Source organism: Dromaius novaehollandiae, chromosome 5, assembly GCF_036370855.1.
Source record: "Dromaius novaehollandiae isolate bDroNov1 chromosome 5, bDroNov1.hap1, whole genome shotgun sequence".
Taxonomy (NCBI): Eukaryota; Metazoa; Chordata; class Aves; order Casuariiformes; family Dromaiidae; genus Dromaius; species Dromaius novaehollandiae.
The window spans coordinates 57,387,876-57,408,245 of NC_088102.1; the positions used below are offsets into that span (position 1 = coordinate 57,387,876).

The window sequence follows — 20,370 nt, forward strand, 5'->3', positions numbered from 1 at the left end:
GGTCCTGTGTAAAGAAAATATCTTCCTGTATTGTTCTGCCATAACATCCATGTGTGTTATCTTCCAGCAGCCATATTAGCAGATGGAGAAGCAAAACCTTACATTGTTGCATTTACTTTTCTCCCCCCAAAAAATGTCAGTTATCACTTCCAAATAAATGCCAGAAGCATGTTGTTCTGAAGGACACGATCTAAAATTTTACTGGACAATTAATCTGATTATTGTATTGCGAGGAATGTTTTATGCTACCATTAACATTTCTGTTGTTTGTATTTCCTAAAAATAAAGAAAATCGGAGATGTTTCAGATTTCAGTAGTTGTCATTTACTTGTTTGCTTCACCTGTAATTTGGAGTTGCAATAAAATTTAATAGTATGAAGCTCACTGAGATTTCCTATGTCTAGTAGTTTCTGATATTTAACTTGCAACAAAGAAAAGCTCAAAGAAATGCTAGCCTTCTGAAGTCAGTGGGAGTTTTTATGTTGATTTCAGTAGATTAGTATTCACAGTATCTGTTAACACATATTGTCACACCTCTTAAACTATTTAAGTTCACATATCCTGAACATGTTCATGTTTTTGCTCTGAATAGCTTTCAAAAATGGCATTCCAAATGAATTGTCAATCAGTCGAAATTTTGCTTTTAAAAGCTTTATACAGATTTGCAGGTTTGTCTGGGTTTTTTTCCTCCAATATTTTGGTGTTTGTCTGTGCTGCCTGTTTTGTAGTTCTTACAGTTTTGAAAGAAATACTGGTATAAAAGTATTTCGATAAGAAACACTGCCATTATGGCTTTCTCATGCCTAAATTTTACATGATTAAATTTTAAAAAGCATCAATTAGTAGATATTTTAAGTCAATCGATTAATATTTTAAGCATTAAATTTTAACACAATTCTCCCAAATGAACAAAACTCCTTCCCATTAAACCATGATTTTGGTGATCTTAGTTGATACTGTTGGTAAACCTTGTTATTGAAGGTGGCGTTATTGCTGCCTTAGGTCTGTATCCCATCTGTATCTTAGAATGAAACATGATTGAGAAGTATTTCTCTGTCTTGAAAGATTAGGACTGTAATATTATTGAGCATTACATTTAAAGCTCTAGATCCATATTGTTTAACCATTATCTCTGTTCTACATTACATAGTCGAGGAGGAGGTACAGGAAAAGAGAGCTTTTATTGTGTTGTGGAAATTTGTATAGGTGTTTATCTAATCAAAAACAAAATCCAACCATTCTTGTTTCTACAGAGGAAGATAAATATGGTGTTTACTCCAATTTGTTGTTCAAGTATTTTCTCGCAGAGGGAGTTGTCTGTGGACATGACTTGTTTGTTGCTTCTGCTAAAGAGCTTCCTACCAACATCTTAAAGGTAAAAAAGACTAATATCACTTGACAAGTAAATCTGTAATCTCTTGATGAATTTAAATACATTTTAAGATGTATATGTCGTATAGTAACAAATGGATTATCTTGATGGTTCACAAGAATACACTGGCAAGTGCAGGAGTATTTACATTAGCCAAATTTGGGAATTATATTTAGCCTCCCTCTGTAGGCAATGGAGTAAGGTCCTCCCAAGGGATATCAGAGTAGGTGCCTACTTATCCTTCATTTTGATTTTAAAAGGAATTCAGGCAGACTAGATGGCTATGTTGGATGGTGTGATTAAAACCAACTGTCTACAGTTTCCACCTACCTATAGTAAAGAGTAGTTAAGCTGCTTTTAATATATTGTGGGGGAAATAGTTTACAGTTTATGTATATATTTCTTGTGGCTAGCTGTAGGAAGGAAGAAGGAAATTTAACATCTTTAAGTACACCTTCCTTTACGTGTACTTTTCATTCTGACTGCCGTCTTTCTCCTGGGAAACTTGGTAGCTTTGGACTAGGTCAGATGGAAAGGCTCCTTTCAGACTTCAGCAAGCTTCTGATCAAACACTGATAGCTTCCATTAAAAGGAAACAATTTTAAGAGAGAAAGAGGCTGATCAACACTGCAAAAAAATGCTGAAGTGCGAGGATAATCTTACCAAACTTCATTAAATATTTTATGTCTTTCAAAGGCTGCTCTTTTCTAATATCAAAAGTAACATATAATTTACTGATTACTTCTGCATCAAGTGAAGTCTGGCTATTTCCTTAAGAGTCTTCAGAGACTCTGTGTTTCTGGACAAAATGATTACTTTCTTTTTCCCTACCTAGCGATGCTAGATTCTGTGCCTTATCTATTTAGTATTATCTTTAGTATTTGTGGAAAAAGTGTATTCTGAATGAAAAGATGCAACTGTGGTTATGACAAATCTAATAGTTTCTACAATGATCTTAAACCTGAAGAGGGTTCATTTAGGGATAGAATGTTTGTCATTTGTTTCATTTTAGAATATAGCCTAAGTAAATACATTAGAATATGATTGTGAAGTATGACTAACACAAGAACATCCTATATGTGTTTTTTTTAAAAGGTTAGTTTTAAAATAGGTGATAATCAAGTCATTGACTGTCTGACCATACAATACCAGATCATTGCAATTATTTTTTCTCATCAAAATTAAATTATCCAGAGGAATAGTTTTAGTGTGTTGTATTTAAATATCTTAAAATGGCTAACGTGCATTTTATTCTTCTTTCACTCAGCTTTGACTCAATGGCTCGTAGTGTGGCATAATTTTTCTAGCTCCTGTTCATTATGCTTTTACAAGTTAATGAACGGACATTATTACATACCTCCATCCTTTCGGTATCCGTTTGAGTTCATACTCTGACCGGTCGGTTAGTCTTATGTGACTAACTGAGTTTGGTTATCTGATTTAGAGCAAGTTTTCCTTCTTATTTTTAGGGGTAGTCACTAGATAATCATGCATTCCTTTGTTGTGACTCCATAGCGGTGTTACCGTAAGAGATTATAAGAGGATACTATTACCACAGGGAAGTTGAGAGAATATAATTTTGTCTTGTTTTCTTCCTCAGTTTGTGTGTTTACTTATCCAACAGTACTCTTGTCTATGCTTTTCAACTCTTGCCTTGACTATTCACTCCTTCCTTTGCTTAACAGGAAAGGTACAATAAAGTTAACTTCTCTGATTTGTATTGCTATCTTGAAATTGTTTCAGAGAGACCCTGTGATAATTTTATATAGTGATGCTAAATGTATGTGCTTTCACACTTGGCAAGCTTGGGCACCTTTAGAAAAGCCAATATGCATTATCTAAAAGAACATTATTGCCTCACCTGGAAGTTGACCTAAGACTGGTTTTGGACATAGCTCTCCAAAGCACAGAAGTAGAGGAATTTTCCTTAAGACTGCCTTACTTAACTTCTAAAAGAGAGGACATTCAAGCATTTCATCAAGAATTCCCCTCCTGTGATAAAAATGAGCTGCTCAGGATTTGGACATCTCCACCAAATCAGGTTTTCATGACAAGTCTGACCTTTGAATACAGTTGTGTTTTATTTAGTGCAAATACTAATTAATTTATTGTTCATATTTGTCCAGACTGTATTCTTTACTAGAAAGGCAACATAATTTGGTATATATCAACCTTGAATTATGTATTTTTTTTTATATTTATACTTTTTTCTAAAAAAATTCAGGCATGGATTCAATATATTCTATAACTGGTATTGTAATTTACTATTATTTTACCTAAAGGCAGTTTTAAACTACCTTATGTCCTTATTGTGTGGTCACTCTATTTATATATTCAGTTTTCTGCTGAGATACCATAATTGCCCTGTTCTAATTTTATGATGTGATTCAAAGTTTCTTGAACCTATAACCAAGACAAATATTGCTGGTAGTAGGAAGGGGAAAAGACAATCTTATAGACCATAATTATCTTGAAATTGTGTATAACTAAAAGACAAGTAGAGGATAAAAAGCCCAGATCAGCTGCCTAAGATATATTATATTACCACCCACCAATTTATCCATCATCCTTTGAAAACATATTCATGCCTTTTGTAGTCAAAGCTCCTTCAGGAAGTTGGCATTAAGATGTAATGCTGAAAAATTATACACCTCTGGTAAATCCTACAGAACTATATACATGCTGCTTTTAGAAGTATTTTAAACATTTCATAGCATTTCTGTTCAATCTATATTCTTCAACAAAAGGCAGCTTTTTACTATAAATTCTGGGAACAGTTTAATATAAGAAATAGTGTGATATATTTCTGTAACAGATTATTAAAAAAAAAAAAACCTGATTACATTGGAAAATGAAAAACTAATCAATAATATTTCCTTCAGTCATTTTATATCTTAACAACATTTCATTTTTAATATCAATCCTTACACTTAATCATTCCTTTTAAGTCTGTGTCCTTGTGCAGAAAAAGCAAAAGGAAACTAATAAAATAGGTTTGTTTCTTGTATCCATTTTCTTAACTTCACTGTGTTTAGGGGCTATATCTTTGATATAATTCAGCATTCTATCTATTTTGAAGTTGCATATAATGTATGTGTTTAAAATGGAATATATATATTTGAGTATATGGATATGTTTATTACAGGGAAAATCAAACTTCAAAACTAATCTACTCTGAAAAATGAGATAAGTGTTAGTGACTAAAGCCAAGCTGGGAGAAGCAGCTGCATATCATCTTTCAGCAGGCGCTGTTATACTGTGCTGAGAAAAAAGAAAGCGACACTTACCTGGAGGCTACGAATTCTCACACTCACCATCGTGAATGGGACTTACTTCATGCCCTTTGCCTTTTTCAATTCAGAAAAAGTGGTCTCAGGATAAACAAGCAAACTTAAACCTTTATAACATGGAGCCAGCTATATACCTTCTGCAGAAACAGATTCAATTGTGTGCATCTTTTAAATGAGGAAATATCTTTTCTCTGTTGGTGTTCATTCACACTGTAAGCATTCTCATTGCAGGAACTTAAGCTGCTTGCTTTTTGCCTTGAGTGTGGCTATATGCCTCTACATCTTTGTATACAAAGAAAAGGTCAAAACCACCCTCAATGACCTGGCTGTACTTAGAAGTTGTTCTGCTTTTTTCCTGTTCAGATGTGCAGTTTACTTCTTCACACTTCTGTTATTTATGCAAGTGTAAGAAGGATCTGTATACTGTCCAGGTGAGGGTTCCTTACCAACAATTTGATTTGTGTTTCTTGTTTTGTTTGGTTGGGGGTTTTGTTGTTTTTGTTTGGGTGGGGCTGTTTGTTTGTGTTGCAAACACTGCTTCCTCCTCAGGATGAACTGAAGTTTTTTGCAGTCTATAGGGGATATCTTTTTGTCTTAAAGGCTTTATAGTATGTTTGCAGAGTGTATGGCTTCAGACTAGTCCCAGATGCAGCTGGAAACAGAGGTCTAGCAAATCCATGGTTATAGGTATAGTTGCTTGATCACAGTCCCCTGCTGTCAGAAAGGACATCGAGATCATTTTAAGGGTGCCAGTCACATCGGGTAGAGAATGGTTAAAGTACTATGCTCAAGTGCTTTAACTTGACTCTAGAGCTGTTTTCCCTTTCCTCCTTTTCCTAGTGAGTTTTTATAGCTTTCTAGCAACAGGATGAAATTCAACTTTTTGTCCTTTCTTATTCAGCTGCTGTTACTAATATTGTAGTACCATATTACATCTGATCCAGTACCCTGAACATCAGATGGTCAATACCTACTTCAGTGTTTCAGCTGCCATTGCTAGTTCTACTAACAATTTGACCTGTAGACTTCTGCTTTATTTGTGACTATGTAACTTCTTTTACTTGCCCAGACCTTCTGCTTTGCCCTGGTATTTCTACTCCTGGCTGGCTTGAGTTTCATCTTTCTTTAAAAAAAACAAAAAAAACCCCCAAAACATGGAAGAAGGGGGAGTTGGGAGGGAGGGGGAAAAGAGAGGCTGCCATCCTTTCCCAGGCCTCACAGCGCACTGTGAATCTTACCATCTATTTGGGTTTTTTGCAAGTAAAAGTATTTTTATTCCTAAAGATTGTCCAGCCACATGACTCGTTGTATGAAGGTCCCTTTTATAAGGTCACAAAGGATCTGTTGCCTGAATGTCAGTAGAATGTGTTCAGACCAATGATCTTGGTACTTCTGGCAAAATCGTGGCCAGATTATGATCGTTTAGCGTCCTATTCATGCTTTCACCAAGTACTGTGCAACTGCTAAAGCATCTAGGAAAGATGCAGTACTGACAAAGTTCCACACTTTGTTTCCTAAGAAAACTGAAACATACTTTCACATAGCTGCCTCTGTGGGTAAGATATTGGAAAACATACTTTTTCAAGGTATGTTTGTATATATGTATATTCATTACCTCCCTTGTTCGCATCCTTTGTTCCATCTTTTTCAGCCTTCTAGACTGAGAAAAACTGTAGGTCATGTGGTATCCCTGTCCTCTTACATCCTCTTCATATTTAGATACAGGGCTGAATACATCTGCAATAGTAACAAGATGGAAAGTTTTGCAGTACAGTAGGGTTTTTGTCCATTATATGAAATGGAACCTGCGCTAATATAAATTATAAGTAATAGGAGAGCTATAGCTCCTTGTTTTTCCCATTAGAAAATATTCCCTAGATATTTGTATGCTTTTATTAATCCAAAATGTTATTGAAGTTACTAATGAATTCATGTGAGTGGAGTGCAACTTTGTTAGCATATACTTTTGTAGTAGTCTGATTCTGAGTTTAGAAAATGTCTAGCTTTAACTAGTAAAATGGTCTTGGTCTTTAATAAAACGGTCTTGGGTTTTCTTGGTGTTTCAAATTGCTATCCATAAACTATTATATAAATGAATAGCAGAATACTAGATTATAAGAAAGTGCATATAGCTCAAATGATAGATTTCTGCTATAATGTTAAACTGGATGAAGCATAAATGCTAGCATTTTTTTAGGCTTCTCAAAACTATTTTGCCTGATATGAGATACTTGGAATCGGCTGAACTTTTAGAGTGATGCATAATTTCTAAAAATACGGACTCTTGAAGGTATTTCAGGTAGTAGTTGAGTGTTCATGTGTGTGTACACACACGCACACACACAGAGTCTTGACCTGAGTTTGCCACGCAGGGAATGAACTATGTGCAGAGAGAGTGGATAGGATGCTTTAAGGCATTTTTATGATATCACATTCTCCTAGTTACAGAATTTAAAGGATATCTGGGCTTATCTTCCTTCACCCCTTCTGAAAATAATCAGAAAACAACATGAGGATGCTTCAGTGAAGTTATTTGACCAGCCTATATAAGAGGTAGGTTAGATATAAAATAAGAGTAAACAAATCACCACTATAAGATTAGTGCACAGCACAACAGAAGATCATCTGAATTCCCAGGGTAATATACAGCTGTTGTAGCTCACTTCACATAAGCCATCTCCCTCTCCTTTTCCAGGTATTTGAATATTGCCTGGACACCACTGTAACCAGTGAAATTAGAAGGGGATTGCATCCACTCTAAGTTAGGCGGGGTGCCAGACTGATTTCTGGAAGCCATACAAATACAGAAAATACAGCAGTTTAGTCCCTTCTCCTTATTGGCACCAAGTTATGGTTCTGTGCCGCCCCCCCCCCCAGAAAAGAAAAGGTAGTAAAGATACAAAAATCAGCCAGTTGTTCAGATGTCTGTTATTTGTGTTGGATACATTTATACATTTCTTGCTTTTCCTATATCAGACTTGATACTAAATTTCTCAGACTGCCTATATGAGTAGGTCCTTGCCATTTTTCCTTTAAAGTTGAGTAATTATTTTAGCTAGGCCTAGGGGAAACAGTCTCACAAGCTGTAATGAGCAAAAATCAGATTACATTTGCCTGTTATGATCACATATTGATAATAGAGTGCTCTCTGTTAAGTTGATATTACCTTGGAGGCTGCATCAAGTTTGTCTCTGGAGGAAGATTTACTGGTCATTATACATACAGGCAGACGTAAACCAACATCTCATACACCCAAGCACTTTCCCTGTGCGACCCATGGCCAATGTTATCTCTTGGACCATTTCATTGGGAATCCAGAAGCAGGAGGTGGACATGCAGGAGGTCCAGAACTTCTTTCTGGAGCTGCATCTGTTCATCTCCTGTTGAAAAGTTGAAGAATGCTTTGTGCACTTGCTACATTTCTACAGTGTTAGCAGTAGATTTTTTAGTAATGGAAAATTCTGTTTTTGTATTGGAACTTTCCTATAGGATACTTCTGGACTTTCTTGATATTGCTTTTCTGGAGCCTCTCTTAAAAAAGAGGGTAAAAGCACTTTCTTCAAGAATACTAGTGCAAAAAACTTAATTTGACATAGTCTATGAACCTGCCACTTATAGTGGGAATGCTTTTCCTATCTCTGCTATAGAGGATAGCTTTCTTGAATGGAAATGAGTTCCCCAAAGTTCTACCCCCATTCACGTCCTACATCTCCCTTTGAGGATTACTATGTATGTTTACCTTGTATATCTAGCAGCATTGTACTTGTTTGGAAAAGATTAAAAAAATTCCATCTCAAGCAAGGTGGTTATACTGAGCTGACCTGAAGAACAGAAAGTGCACGTTGACTCTTTTTTCCCTGAGAAGATGAATGTAAAAAGAAGCTAGCTAAATGTACTTTTGTTATTGCTAGGGTTATTTGGAAAAAAAAACAACAACAGTTTCTGAGCTTCATTGTTGTATTAAATATGTGGACAACCTCTTGAAAGAGAAGCTTTTTATTATGGACTTTTTTGCTTGTTTGTATTATGGATTTTTTTATTACAGCAAAGTACATTGTACCAGTGCTTGCAGTTTTTCCTCATAGATATAACTCTAAAATATTGTTTTGTCAAAAGAAGAACAGCAAACATGGAAGAAATGATTGGAATGGTGACCAGGGCTTTCCAAGCTTGTGTTTGTGAAGAGTGCAATTCTAACTCCTTCCCTTTCTCTTCACAATCTGCTGTTGTGAAAGAAGTGATCTATAAAATTAAGGGGTGCTTATATGGTTATCTGATATTTTTAGATGTACATAAAGAAGATAAAAGCATAACAACCAGAAAGGCAAAAATATATATGCAAGCAGGGCTGTATCCCTATTGTCCTTTTTTTCCTAATTGTATTTGCAAAATACATGAGTCTATTACAGTGAGCCAGTTGCTCATGCATGATGCTGCAGTTGCATGCTGTTAAATGTGGCCACTCAAATCCATACAGCTGCAACACTAGTGAACTTTTTCCCATCTTTCTCTCTCTCTGAAGTAAAGATAAGCTTTTGGCATAAAGATTAGGGCTGAAGAAGTAGTAAAGTTTTCATCATATGTTTTCTTCAGATACAGCTTTCAAACTTTGGAGAGACTGACCCCTGCAACTGTCTCAGAGTTTGAGAAGTTCCTTGGCAAAATGTAATTTCTTTATTACAGTTCTTATGCCTCTATTTCATTTTCTTGTTTGTATGTTGGGTAGGTTGGAATATCAATTTCACATTTTTATATATTAAAATGTAAATATATTAATTGTAATGTAATTTTCTGTGTTACAAGACTTGTCAAAACTGTCATAAGCTTGATACAGTAGTTGTATAGGTTCAGAGGAATATTTATGCCAGAAGAAATACTTCTACTTAAAAAGAATGAAAACATTTTAAACAGTACCTGTGCTGAGAACTCTCTGAAGTGTAAAGCTTAGTCTTTGTCAAATGTTCAGACCAATTTAACAGAAAGATTTTCCAGAAGTAGTGGAAAATTATCTAGCTTAAATTTTAGGTTTGCTATCTACACCTGTAGATAACCCCTGGCTGTTTGTTTATTAGAACTTTTTTTTTTCATGGTCTTAGTTATGACATGATAAATATTTGTTTTTAAACAGAGATCTTACATAGCCTGTTAAATGTATCATAAAAATGAAAGTAGCCATTTATTCAAACAAAAAACAAACAAAAACATGTTTAGACTTCTGTGTTCAGAAACAACTGTTTTACAAGTCTACTTTGTAACTTTGCAAAATTGGTTTGTTCAGTTAGTGACCTATTGCTTACAATGCTCATCTCTAAATGTGTTCATGAATAATCTTTTTGTGATGTTATTTAAATCTGTTCAGGCTAGTGTGTTATACACTGTGGCAGAGTTTACAGAATTTTGGACAAAGACACTCTCAGAATTTTTATCTAGGTTCTTCACGCTACTTATCTCAGTGTATCATTTTCCTTTTTGTTGTATTTATTTTCTACTTACCTAAGAATTCATGAGCTAATTCAGAAAATGATGAAATGAGAAAAGACATTATCTAATCTTCTCCTATGCATTCTTGGCTTTCAGTATTCTTAAATAGAGACATGTTGGGAGGAAATTATAACACATACTAGTATGACTTGATCACAGGGTTTACTTGTATGTATGTTGAGTACAGAATATATTTTCCCATTAAAAAAGGTTGTAGCCACTTAGAATAATTTAATTAACCTTTCTTCATTTCAAAAACCAGGAATTCTGTTTCCCTTTTTTTCCTTGCACAATTCTCATTTATCTTGGGTTGACATCCATTTAATGCTTTCAATATCAAAGAAAAATTTGAATAGAACTAAAAATCTTACCTGGAGATGGAAAGAAATTGTTGTACGAGGGCCACTGAAGGAAAAAAAAATGTGTATCCAGCCGTTTGTGTTTTTCAACGGTAGACCTTGTCTTCACAAGTGTTTACAATCAAAATAGAGTCATCCCCCTTTTGGGAGTAGAGTCCTTTAAACTGACATTTATATAGTAGATTATTGAAAAGAAAATATTTACCCTTCCTGACTTACCATCTGGTGTCCTTTAAAGACTAAAAATTAACATAATGAAAACAGGACTCAAATTTGTGTGAGTTTAAACTATTTAAATATTAGTGCAATTAAAGATCAACAGTGGATTGTACTCCCATTAATATTTTCCTTATTTTCCATGCTTCTTTAATCATACCTGTTAAAATGCAGCTTGCAAAATAGTTGCATAAAACCATTTGAACAAAATATTTATCAATACATAAATAGATAGTTTAACATTCTTAAGTACTATTAATTATACAGTTATCAAAACCCATAAGGATCAAAGGATTTCATATAAGAGGGATTTCTTATACAGCTTGGATTATGTTGCTAAATAATAGCACAGTAGTACTTCTTTAGCATTGTAAAATAGCTTAGAGAGGAGTATGATTCCTATAGCTGGTGTAATGCATTGGTAATTAAAAGGGTGTGAGGTTAAGCTTCATTAACTGCTGTGGGATTGTATCTTGGATTTTATTATCCCCTAGAGAATATAAGAAGTGAGAGAGGTCAGACTGTTAGAATCTGATTTTGCTTAGTGCATCTGCCTGAACAAGGCAAGCAAAGTAATGCGACGGCAAACGTGTAAAGGCCTGGGTTGCTAGCAGATATGGGTTGTACATACTTTCATTACAAGGAAAAGAGATTTATTAATCACAAAAATTATTTCATGGGCCTGATGAAACCCTCATAAGTTTGGATTGTGGGAAACAAAATGATTTTAATTGCACTGTGAATTTAGTATTAGTACTTTGGAAAACCAGATTTTTTCCCAAACTTACTTTTCTTTTTAAAACAAAGCAGCAAACTTCCTTCGCTCTTTTTCTTCTTCCTACTACATCTCACTCTACATACAGATAGGCACTACAAAAAGCTGCGCTTTAACTTTAGCACTTGTCTGCCTTTTTGTGTTTTCATGCTGCATAGCAAAGACTTGTGTTTTACCTGATACCAAGAAATGCTGTATATTTTCTTTTTTATTTTTAACTAATGCACTGCTATGTGCTTTGTTTTTCTATGTACCTTATGAGAGAGTTGTTTTTTTTTTTTTTTTAGCCTGGGAGAATGTAACAGTTTTCAGAAGCTGACACACTGATGCCACAAAATTGTCAGTCCCAAAACTTTTCAAAGCTGTATCGTATGGGAGCTGAGATATTTTTAAGCAGAAGTAAATTAGAGATAATATGGGCTGATAAATCAACTCTCCTTTTCTTAGAGTCTTTCCTTTTAATAACAAAGACTTTCATTTCCAAATTCTGAATGAAATTTTTGAAGGAACTTTCAGGCATTTTAATAATCTTGTATTCTTTTCAAATTCTGATTTTGATTCTAAGAATGTAAATGTATTTATTTAATCCTAAACAGGCTCACAATCCTGAATCTTTTTTTTTGTAAGCACTGAAGGATTTTGATACTTCTAGCAGAATTTTAAGTGCTTTTTATATATGATAGAGTAGTACAGTTCTCAAATAGGGACTTAAGACTGCTGAAAACTAATGTTTTTGTTTATTAATTTGTAATGACTTTGGGAGAAAAGTTGTTATGGTAGAGCCCTGCTCTTGAATTGTGCATCCACACAGATATTTTGAGGAAAAGCCTAGGCTCTTGAAATACAGAAGTTTATAGAAACCCCTGCTGTGTGTATCTGTCCTGCTGCATAGTTTTCAGCTCATTTTTTGCAGAGCTGTGACACAGGAACCCTGTGTTCTGTGACTAGTTTGACTGCTGGGCTGCTTCAGCCTTTCCATAACTCTCATTTTTTCTTCTCTTTTTAAAACCAATCTAAGAAGTGAGGAATGCTCTGTAGTTCTTGGACGGTAGCAAAACCTTTCAAGACACTAAGGAGTTACGAAGTGTACCTGTAATCAGCCATCTTTGAACTTTGAGAGTCTACTTATGTGATGACAACTGAAAGCTTTTTCTCACTTAGGGACTCTGTATCACTCAGGCATAGTCAGTTCTGGAAAGAGCTATTTTCTTGAAACAAAAAACAGCATTTAGTTCGTACAGTAACAGAGAAGGAGAAAGCATTTTATTCCAGTTCTAGTTACCATAAAGATAATAAGAAGAAATGTTGGGATCATTTCAATTTTAATGTTTTTTCCTTCAAGAAGATGTGAAGACAGTTTCCAAAAGCAGTTTTGTTTCTTCTGGAGGAGGAATTGTGAGGTTGACAGATGTTTATTTGCCCATAAAGTAGGGTAATGTAACTGTGTTTTCTGTAACTCTCCCTGATCCCAAGCCCACTAGCCAATTTTAACCTCTCTCCCTTTGCCAAATGTGGTTACAAGGACTTAGTTCTTAAAAGATTTATGAAAATTACTGGCTGGGAGATCCATGAATTAGTATATCCTAAACAAAAACTACAACATAATCATGTATGTATTCTCTTTAGTCTTTTACCTGGCCAATGAACACATGTATGTTGGCTTCAGATCAGCATATGCATGCCTTCAGACAGTGGCATCATTTTTGTCTCTCTTTCAAACCATTTATTGTAACTGAAACGAGGGTAAGCAGAAGCTGAGATAGTAGTGTTAAAGGAAAGTTAGGATGCAAATCTGGAGGGAGACAATCTTTGTAAGTTCTGTCACAGAACTTTATTTAAAATGTGTGCATGTTATAGATCTAAACAGGAAATGAATAGGATTTCCATACTGAAGTGCAACATCTTGGGATGTATTTAAGCAACAGTTAATATGCTGAGTAGAGCTCAGGTAATTGGCCTTCGAGTTACCAGTCAGCCCCAAAGGCAGACCACCTTTTCCAGATTGCAGCTGGCTTCTGTAAGAAGCTTACTAAGAGACGAAGTTCCTAACCACCTCATGCAAGAATATGATTCAGGTTATGTTTGGTTTAGAGCGAAGTGTTTGCTGAGTTGAAAAGTGAGATGGTTGTGAGACCAAATAGCCCCAGCAATGTTTTAAGTCTCAGCATATCATGTGAATATATTTCCTGCATAGAGACAAAAACTCAGTGGTCAGAACATAGTACATCTATGTTCTGACATAGACAGGATGTGTATTTTTCAAATAAGAATAGTAGTTACTGGGTAAACACACTTTGAAAAAGCAACTGGAGAAATAAGAGTTGCTCTTAATATGAGGTAGTTCTTCATGTGCTTCTCGTTCTATAGGGCAGAAAAGGACAAGACAGCATAAAACAGACTAAGCTGATATGCTAACTGCCACTGTACTGAATCAAGGGTTTTCTTATATTGCTTTGTGTGAACCTAGCCATTTTTAACAATCATTTTCTAATATTAGAAGCTTTTATTATGTCAGGAAAAAAATCTTTTCGTTATGTCAGAATTTAAAATAAACCTACATCAGCAAAAGGCTATTACAGATGGATACCTAGATAGGCTTTCACCTCTGGCAGCCAAGATCTGTATCAGCTTCAGGTGAAACCATTATTCCTTGATCTGTTGATGTGCTGTGTTGGAAACTTGTATGATTCTTAGCTCAGTTAAAGCACACTGCAGTGGTTAATCGCATCGCACTGATGTGTGCACTGTCTGCCTCTGATTTTTTTGAACTGTGCTTCTCACACGTCAACAGCTAGTCTTTGTAACACCTCCCAGTCAGTCAATATAGTGCTATGTAAGAAGGCTTTCTTCCTTTTTTGACTGTGAGGCGGGAAGTTTTTCAATGTTATGTGAAGATATTGAGGTAGCTTCCATTTTCTTGGTAATATTTGGAGAACCTCTCTACTCTCTTACTCTGTTGACCTCTGTTCTATTCTAGCATAAAACATAGTCTCTGTGTAAAAGCGTAAAAAATAATTAGATGTGATTATATGAATGCAAATCTATATAGCTAAATGCCCCGTCACAAAATTGTCTTTGTCAATTATTATACAATAAAGTTGAACCAGCGGTGTAACTCATAAGTATTAGCAGTGATTCGAGAGGAGAAAAATGTTAAATGGCTTTAAGAAAATAGTGGTGCTTTCTCTTTAGTTATAATAAAGGTGAATTGCAAGATATGCCGTTTCCTGGATTTCAGCTTTGCAGATGATGTGGTAGTTGACCAGTGATATTGCAGCAGGAAGAGGTAGCAGTAGACGTGCATCTGATTACATTGCTGGTAGTATCTGAGACAATGGCAAGCTCAGGGAGCTTGAGGAATCCTTAGGCAGGATTTGCACTAATGATGATCTCTTCCAGACTGCTTATCTGTGACAGCCACTTACCGGTTTTCAGATAAACAGGTGTTGCCCACCTCCGTAAAAAGTTGTAGGTGGTACCTGAGAGGTGGTTGACCTTGTTGAGTGAGAGGAAACAACATCTGGAAAATTTATTTTGGGCTGCAGAATTGTTCTTTTATAGAACTCGCTTTTTTAAACAGAAGTGAACAAAAAAAAATTTTAATATCTGTGTACTTGAGCAATATTTTGAGCTCATGATCTTCAGAGGAAAAAAAAAGCCTTTCTTTTTCTTAGCCAGCTTAAATCTATAAATATCCTTATCTGGAAATTAAATGTGCATACTAGTATCAACTGTTCAGTAATTTGTTTTCAAAATAACACCTTACTTGAAAAATAAGATTAACTCTTTTTTGTGGATATCTGAATTATAAAGTTAGAAATTCAAAATAGCCTCTTTGTAATTTTTTGGAAAATCTTTTGTATGAACTACATAAAGTAAGCGCAGGTAATTTACATCTGCATATATGTGAAATGCATTAGCACAGTTGTCAGCTCATTTTTGTGTTTGTGCTATCTCACAACTTTTCATTAGTTTCCTGTTTTCATTTTTTCCCATCTGTTAGAAATCCTCATTTTTCATTTTAAAGTTTCCATGCTTTCTGTCTGGGTAGATATAAGGAAGCTTTGACAGAAGTGAATTTGTATTTTGCTGAAACAGCTGCTACATGTGTAGATTTAATGCAAGTTATAAATACTAAATAAAATAGTAATCTATTTGTAGTTTTTCACCCATAAAGCTGTATTTTTACTACCATAGTATTATGACTTTGTTGTATATATCTTTTCAGCAAGCAATAGGACATTTGAAACTTAATATTAACACTATACATAGTCGTTCTCATGAAAAGTTTTAATAAGTAGAAGAGTACTCTTAGAAGAAAGCAAAATGAAAAACAATAAAGTGGCAAATTCCTGAAGTGTCATCTTCATTTTCCAGTGTTTTGCACAGAAAGCTTTGCATTGGCCTAGGAGGAGCAGTTGCTTGCTGAGTATGTTTTACTGAGAAATATGCAATAGTAATTTGCTGTTAAGAAATATATCTTTTTAAAGGGAATTTCTTTCACCAATTTAGTGTATACAGATTGATAATCAAGTACGTGATATATACAAAATACCTCAATACATGTGTTTTAGACTGTTGTGATGGTAGAACGAAAATCTCACATTTGAAGAATATATTGCAGATGCTGTAGTACATATGAGTTTGGATGAAAAAATATATATTTGAGAAGGTAGCATGAGACTGCAAACAACGGATAGTATGAGCATACAGTTCAAGGAACAGATTTGACTTAATCCTAAATTTTGCACCACTTTGTTGTTGATTGGACATTTAACATACTGATAATAGTTTAATATTTAGTTCATTCTTGCCCCATACTCTGCTGATAAGAGTTATGCAAGATACTTGGAAATACAGGGTAGTTAATTAAGAAGCAACTTTAACTTCTTTTTTTAACTTATAACTCTTTCTTTAAGGGGACATTTTCAATTGAGAAGGCAGATAAATTATTAGATTCTTTGTTTTCTTTAATTAAAAATAAGAAATTGTATGTTTGAATAGGAAAACATGGAGCTTTTGCAGTTCACTTGCTAGAAAGAAAGTAAAGATTATTCCCTCAGAGATGAGGTATGCATCTTCTGCTTAGCTGCTGAAACACATAGATAAATTGTTTTATTTCTGTAACTTTTTGGAATTAATCACACAGAAGTTTTCATAGCTTTCATTACTTACATTTCATTTTATCTCAGAGTTTGTACTGACCAACTATTGACAGAAAGAAAGAAACAACTGTCCTGAAATTAGAAGCAGCTGTTCTCAGTTTCATCTGCAATTGTGGGTATTACGTTAATTTACACCGAAGAAACAAAAATAATACATGTTGTTCATAGGAATACCTATTGTACTATGTACAGCCAACATTTTATTTCAATCACACACATTATAGTGATACTCTGGTCCTCAGATTTCTCTCCTGTATTCTTTTAAACAGTATTAGCATAATCCTAAAGCCAGAATTGAGTCACTTAAACTTTTGTTGTCTTTTTTCCATGTGTATCTTTTTTTTTAAACCATGTCTGCCTGTATAAAGCCCTGAAAGTCATTTAAGTTTTTATGGTCGGTATCAGTTCTACCAATATTCAGGGTGTTCATATGTATCCCATACTTGGTTTGAGATTTTTCATCTAGCGGTTTTGTTTCTTTTATGTCTTCACACTTAGTATCTTGTAAAAGAGATAGTGGCTGGCTCTGTATATTTTTGAGTCCTCATCGTGGTTCTCTCAATAATCCTTCCTTAATGAAAATGTAGCTTTTCGGGTAAGTCGTGATCTACTTCAAGCAGATAAAGGGGAGACTTGCGCAGTGTTCCTGTGCCCTCCACTTTACCCAGATGGTTGATAAAGACAGGTCAGAAAAGTTGGCAGCATTTCATTCCTGCAGTAGGTGTAGCAGCACAGTGCATGAAGAATGAATGCTGTGCTTGCAATCCACCCACTGCTGTTTACTTTTCCAACAGTGCAACAAAGGTGGAAAGCAGAAAGTTAGTAATAAAACATTGTTCCTAATCCAGGTCTAAGTCAAAGCTACAAATCTACCTGTGTGTAATGCCATACTTTTAAAGCTAGGATTGTTTGTATTAGAAACTTTTATCAATTAAAATATTAAATATCTGTATCTTCATTTTACTCCTTTGTTTGTGTTCATGAGTTGTCTGTCATTAGTAGCTATCATGCCTAATAGCAGAAGATGAGATTCAAACCATCCTGTAACAGTCATTTTCAGCCTGTATCTGCAGACTAGTGTGATCTATTGACTCCTCCTAAAAGATTTACAAAAGCTAACAAAGAAAAGTAAGCGTATTATCAAATAGTCTTAAATTCATTATGCAGGGCACTTGGCTATTCTCAGAAACTGTTTGGTGGTTCATCTTATGAAAAAAGACTTTAAAAGACCTAATATGGATGCCGCTGCTCAAGATGTTCATGTAAAGTAGACTATATGATATGTTTCAATTCTGCTTTCTCTTATGATTGTACAGTCCATTTTGCCTGTAATAATAATTGGGTAGTATTTTTCATCTCAGTGGGACTCAGTCTTTCATATCATTGTTATTTTAATCAAGTGTTGTTACAATTTTACAATATTAAAATAATTCTATTAGCTTGCAGATTTTCTTTGAATAAAAATCTTAATTGCCATTTCTACTGTAGATAGATGTCATTTTTTCCCTTTCCATCTGTAGGAACTTCCAGCCCCTTTGCTTGATGATAACTACAGAAATGAACTGGGAGAAGCAACAGCTGTTAAGTCTGAAGATTTTCAAGATTTTATGAAAATAGCCTGGCGCTACCAAAATTTACCAAAAGTGGAGGTAAAACTTCAGTATTTCATTTTTTTTCTCTTGCAGGCAAAACGAATTTGTAAAGCAAGTGTATTTCGGTAGAATCTAGACAATAGAACTGCTAATAGACTGCGTGACAGGACTGCCTCCTGAGGGTAAACTGTCATATACCACGATACTTCTTGATTACTAGAGATACAGAGAGATGTGGAACGTAACAGTTTACAAGAAATGTAAGACTTAATATAGACAGTAATAATTGAAAAGTAAAAAGTTAACATTCCAAAGGATTTTTCAATAAATATTGATTTCAGACAGATTTAAAAAAATAATAATTTTGTCGCTTACAAGCTTCATCCAAATTTAGCTGTACACAATTGATTTGCAGGTTTAATTGACAGTACTTTTTAGATCTCTCTAGTGAAAGTACTGTATTGAAGCAAGCTGTTGACTTGCTTATCCATGTGCGTAACAACTAAAGTAAGCACTTGAGATTATATCAGCTTCACTGTCACTAGAAACTAATCACTGTGAAGGGAGAATACAAGAAACAAGCCCAGTGGTCAGTCTTTCAGACTTTACAGCTGTTAGTGTTTTGTGAATAATATGTCTCCCTAGGCTGGTTACTTACTTATTTAATCTAGCGACACAATCAACCTTTAATAAAGTTGCAACACTTTTTTACTCTCCAGAACAAAAAGCTTGTTACATCTATACATTTTAGCCTAAATCTTTTATAAATTCAGATTTAGATGTAGTTGTAACTGCCTAGTAAGTTCAGTCATATTCTTAAACATAATTGGAATGTGACAAAATGATCTTATAAGGCGTGGCATGTTTGGTTTTCTGTGAAATTGCACAGACATGGCTATATAGTTGTGTCAGAAAAGACTTATATGTGGTGACATGCCAAATCAAACAGCCTCCAGGGTAATCATATAATCTCATCAATTTTATTATTGTGGAGCTTGCTGTGCCACTCTGAACCATCCCCAAAATAATTTGTCTTTTGTTAAAAATCTTAACAGAATTCCTAGTACATTGATATAGAAACAATTGCGTGTCATTACTCTCATAAACACTGTTCTGATGTTCTAACAAAATAGAAAAACATATAAATAATCCAGTTAGGTGTGCACTCATCCTCTGTTACTTTGTCCGGTAACATAATGTTTCTCTACAATATGTGATGGACTTGTCCTTGATTATTATGATTAGATTGTGCAATATAGAATAAAACAATCAATGTTTTGTGAGGTGTTTTCCTTGTTATTAATGCAGCTTTCTGAATCAGATTATGATCATTCTTAACACTTGATATACGGTATTTTTGTGTGTGTGTTAAATTTCAAAGAAAAAATTAAAATTTGCAAATAAAATTCTAATTGTTAAACTATTGTAAAAATTCTTCAGAATATTCTATCTAGTGAAAAATATTTTTGAAATTGATTTTTTTAATATTTTGAAATGCAGCTATCAGAAATTTTGGTGCTGGCTAAATTAATTTGCTTGCAAAATATGCGCCATCAAGAATAATATCTGATGTAGCCTTTCTTTACCCTGGATGATTTAATACACTTAGTCATATCTTTTAATTAATAAGTTCAGTTGTGATTTGTTTTTTGCATTTTCTTTTGGCAGATAGTTCTGTAAAATTAAGTATTCAAGGAGTATTTTCAAAACTCATTGGACTGATAAACTAGTAAGTTTTTAGAAACTACTGTCAAATAGCTTCAAATATGAAAGGGAGAAAATAGCTTTACTTTTTATTAGAACTAAACATGGTAGCAGAAAACTTTTCTGTCCAATGTCTGGCTTTATATGGAGCAAAGAATGCTGAGAAAAAGTTGTCTTGACAGTATTTTTGCTGCCTAATTTAGTTTTGATTTGTAATTAAAGTCATTTTCATTAACTGTTAGCATATTCCCTTCCCTTTCATTAGATCTCATATAAACTGCTAGGTAGCTAATTTTTTTTTATTATTATGCATGATATCTATATTAGTACTCTTCGTGACTATCACAGTTTCTTTTCACAGATGTGCATATACCTTATACGTCACAAAAAGACAGTTGATTTACAAGAAATCTGTC

General features: G+C 34.4%; 1 protein-coding gene across 1 annotated transcript in view; it reads left to right on the forward strand.

Annotated features, from left to right (window-relative positions):
- Positions 1-20,370, forward strand: part of ELP4 (elongator acetyltransferase complex subunit 4) — a 159,232-nt gene that overhangs the window by 14,515 nt on the left and 124,347 nt on the right. The window contains exons 3-4 of the mRNA XM_026121680.2: positions 1,254-1,375; positions 18,179-18,307. Coding sequence (XP_025977465.1) covers positions 1,254-1,375; positions 18,179-18,307 — 251 coding nt within the window. The remainder of the gene's footprint in view (positions 1-1,253; positions 1,376-18,178; positions 18,308-20,370) is intronic.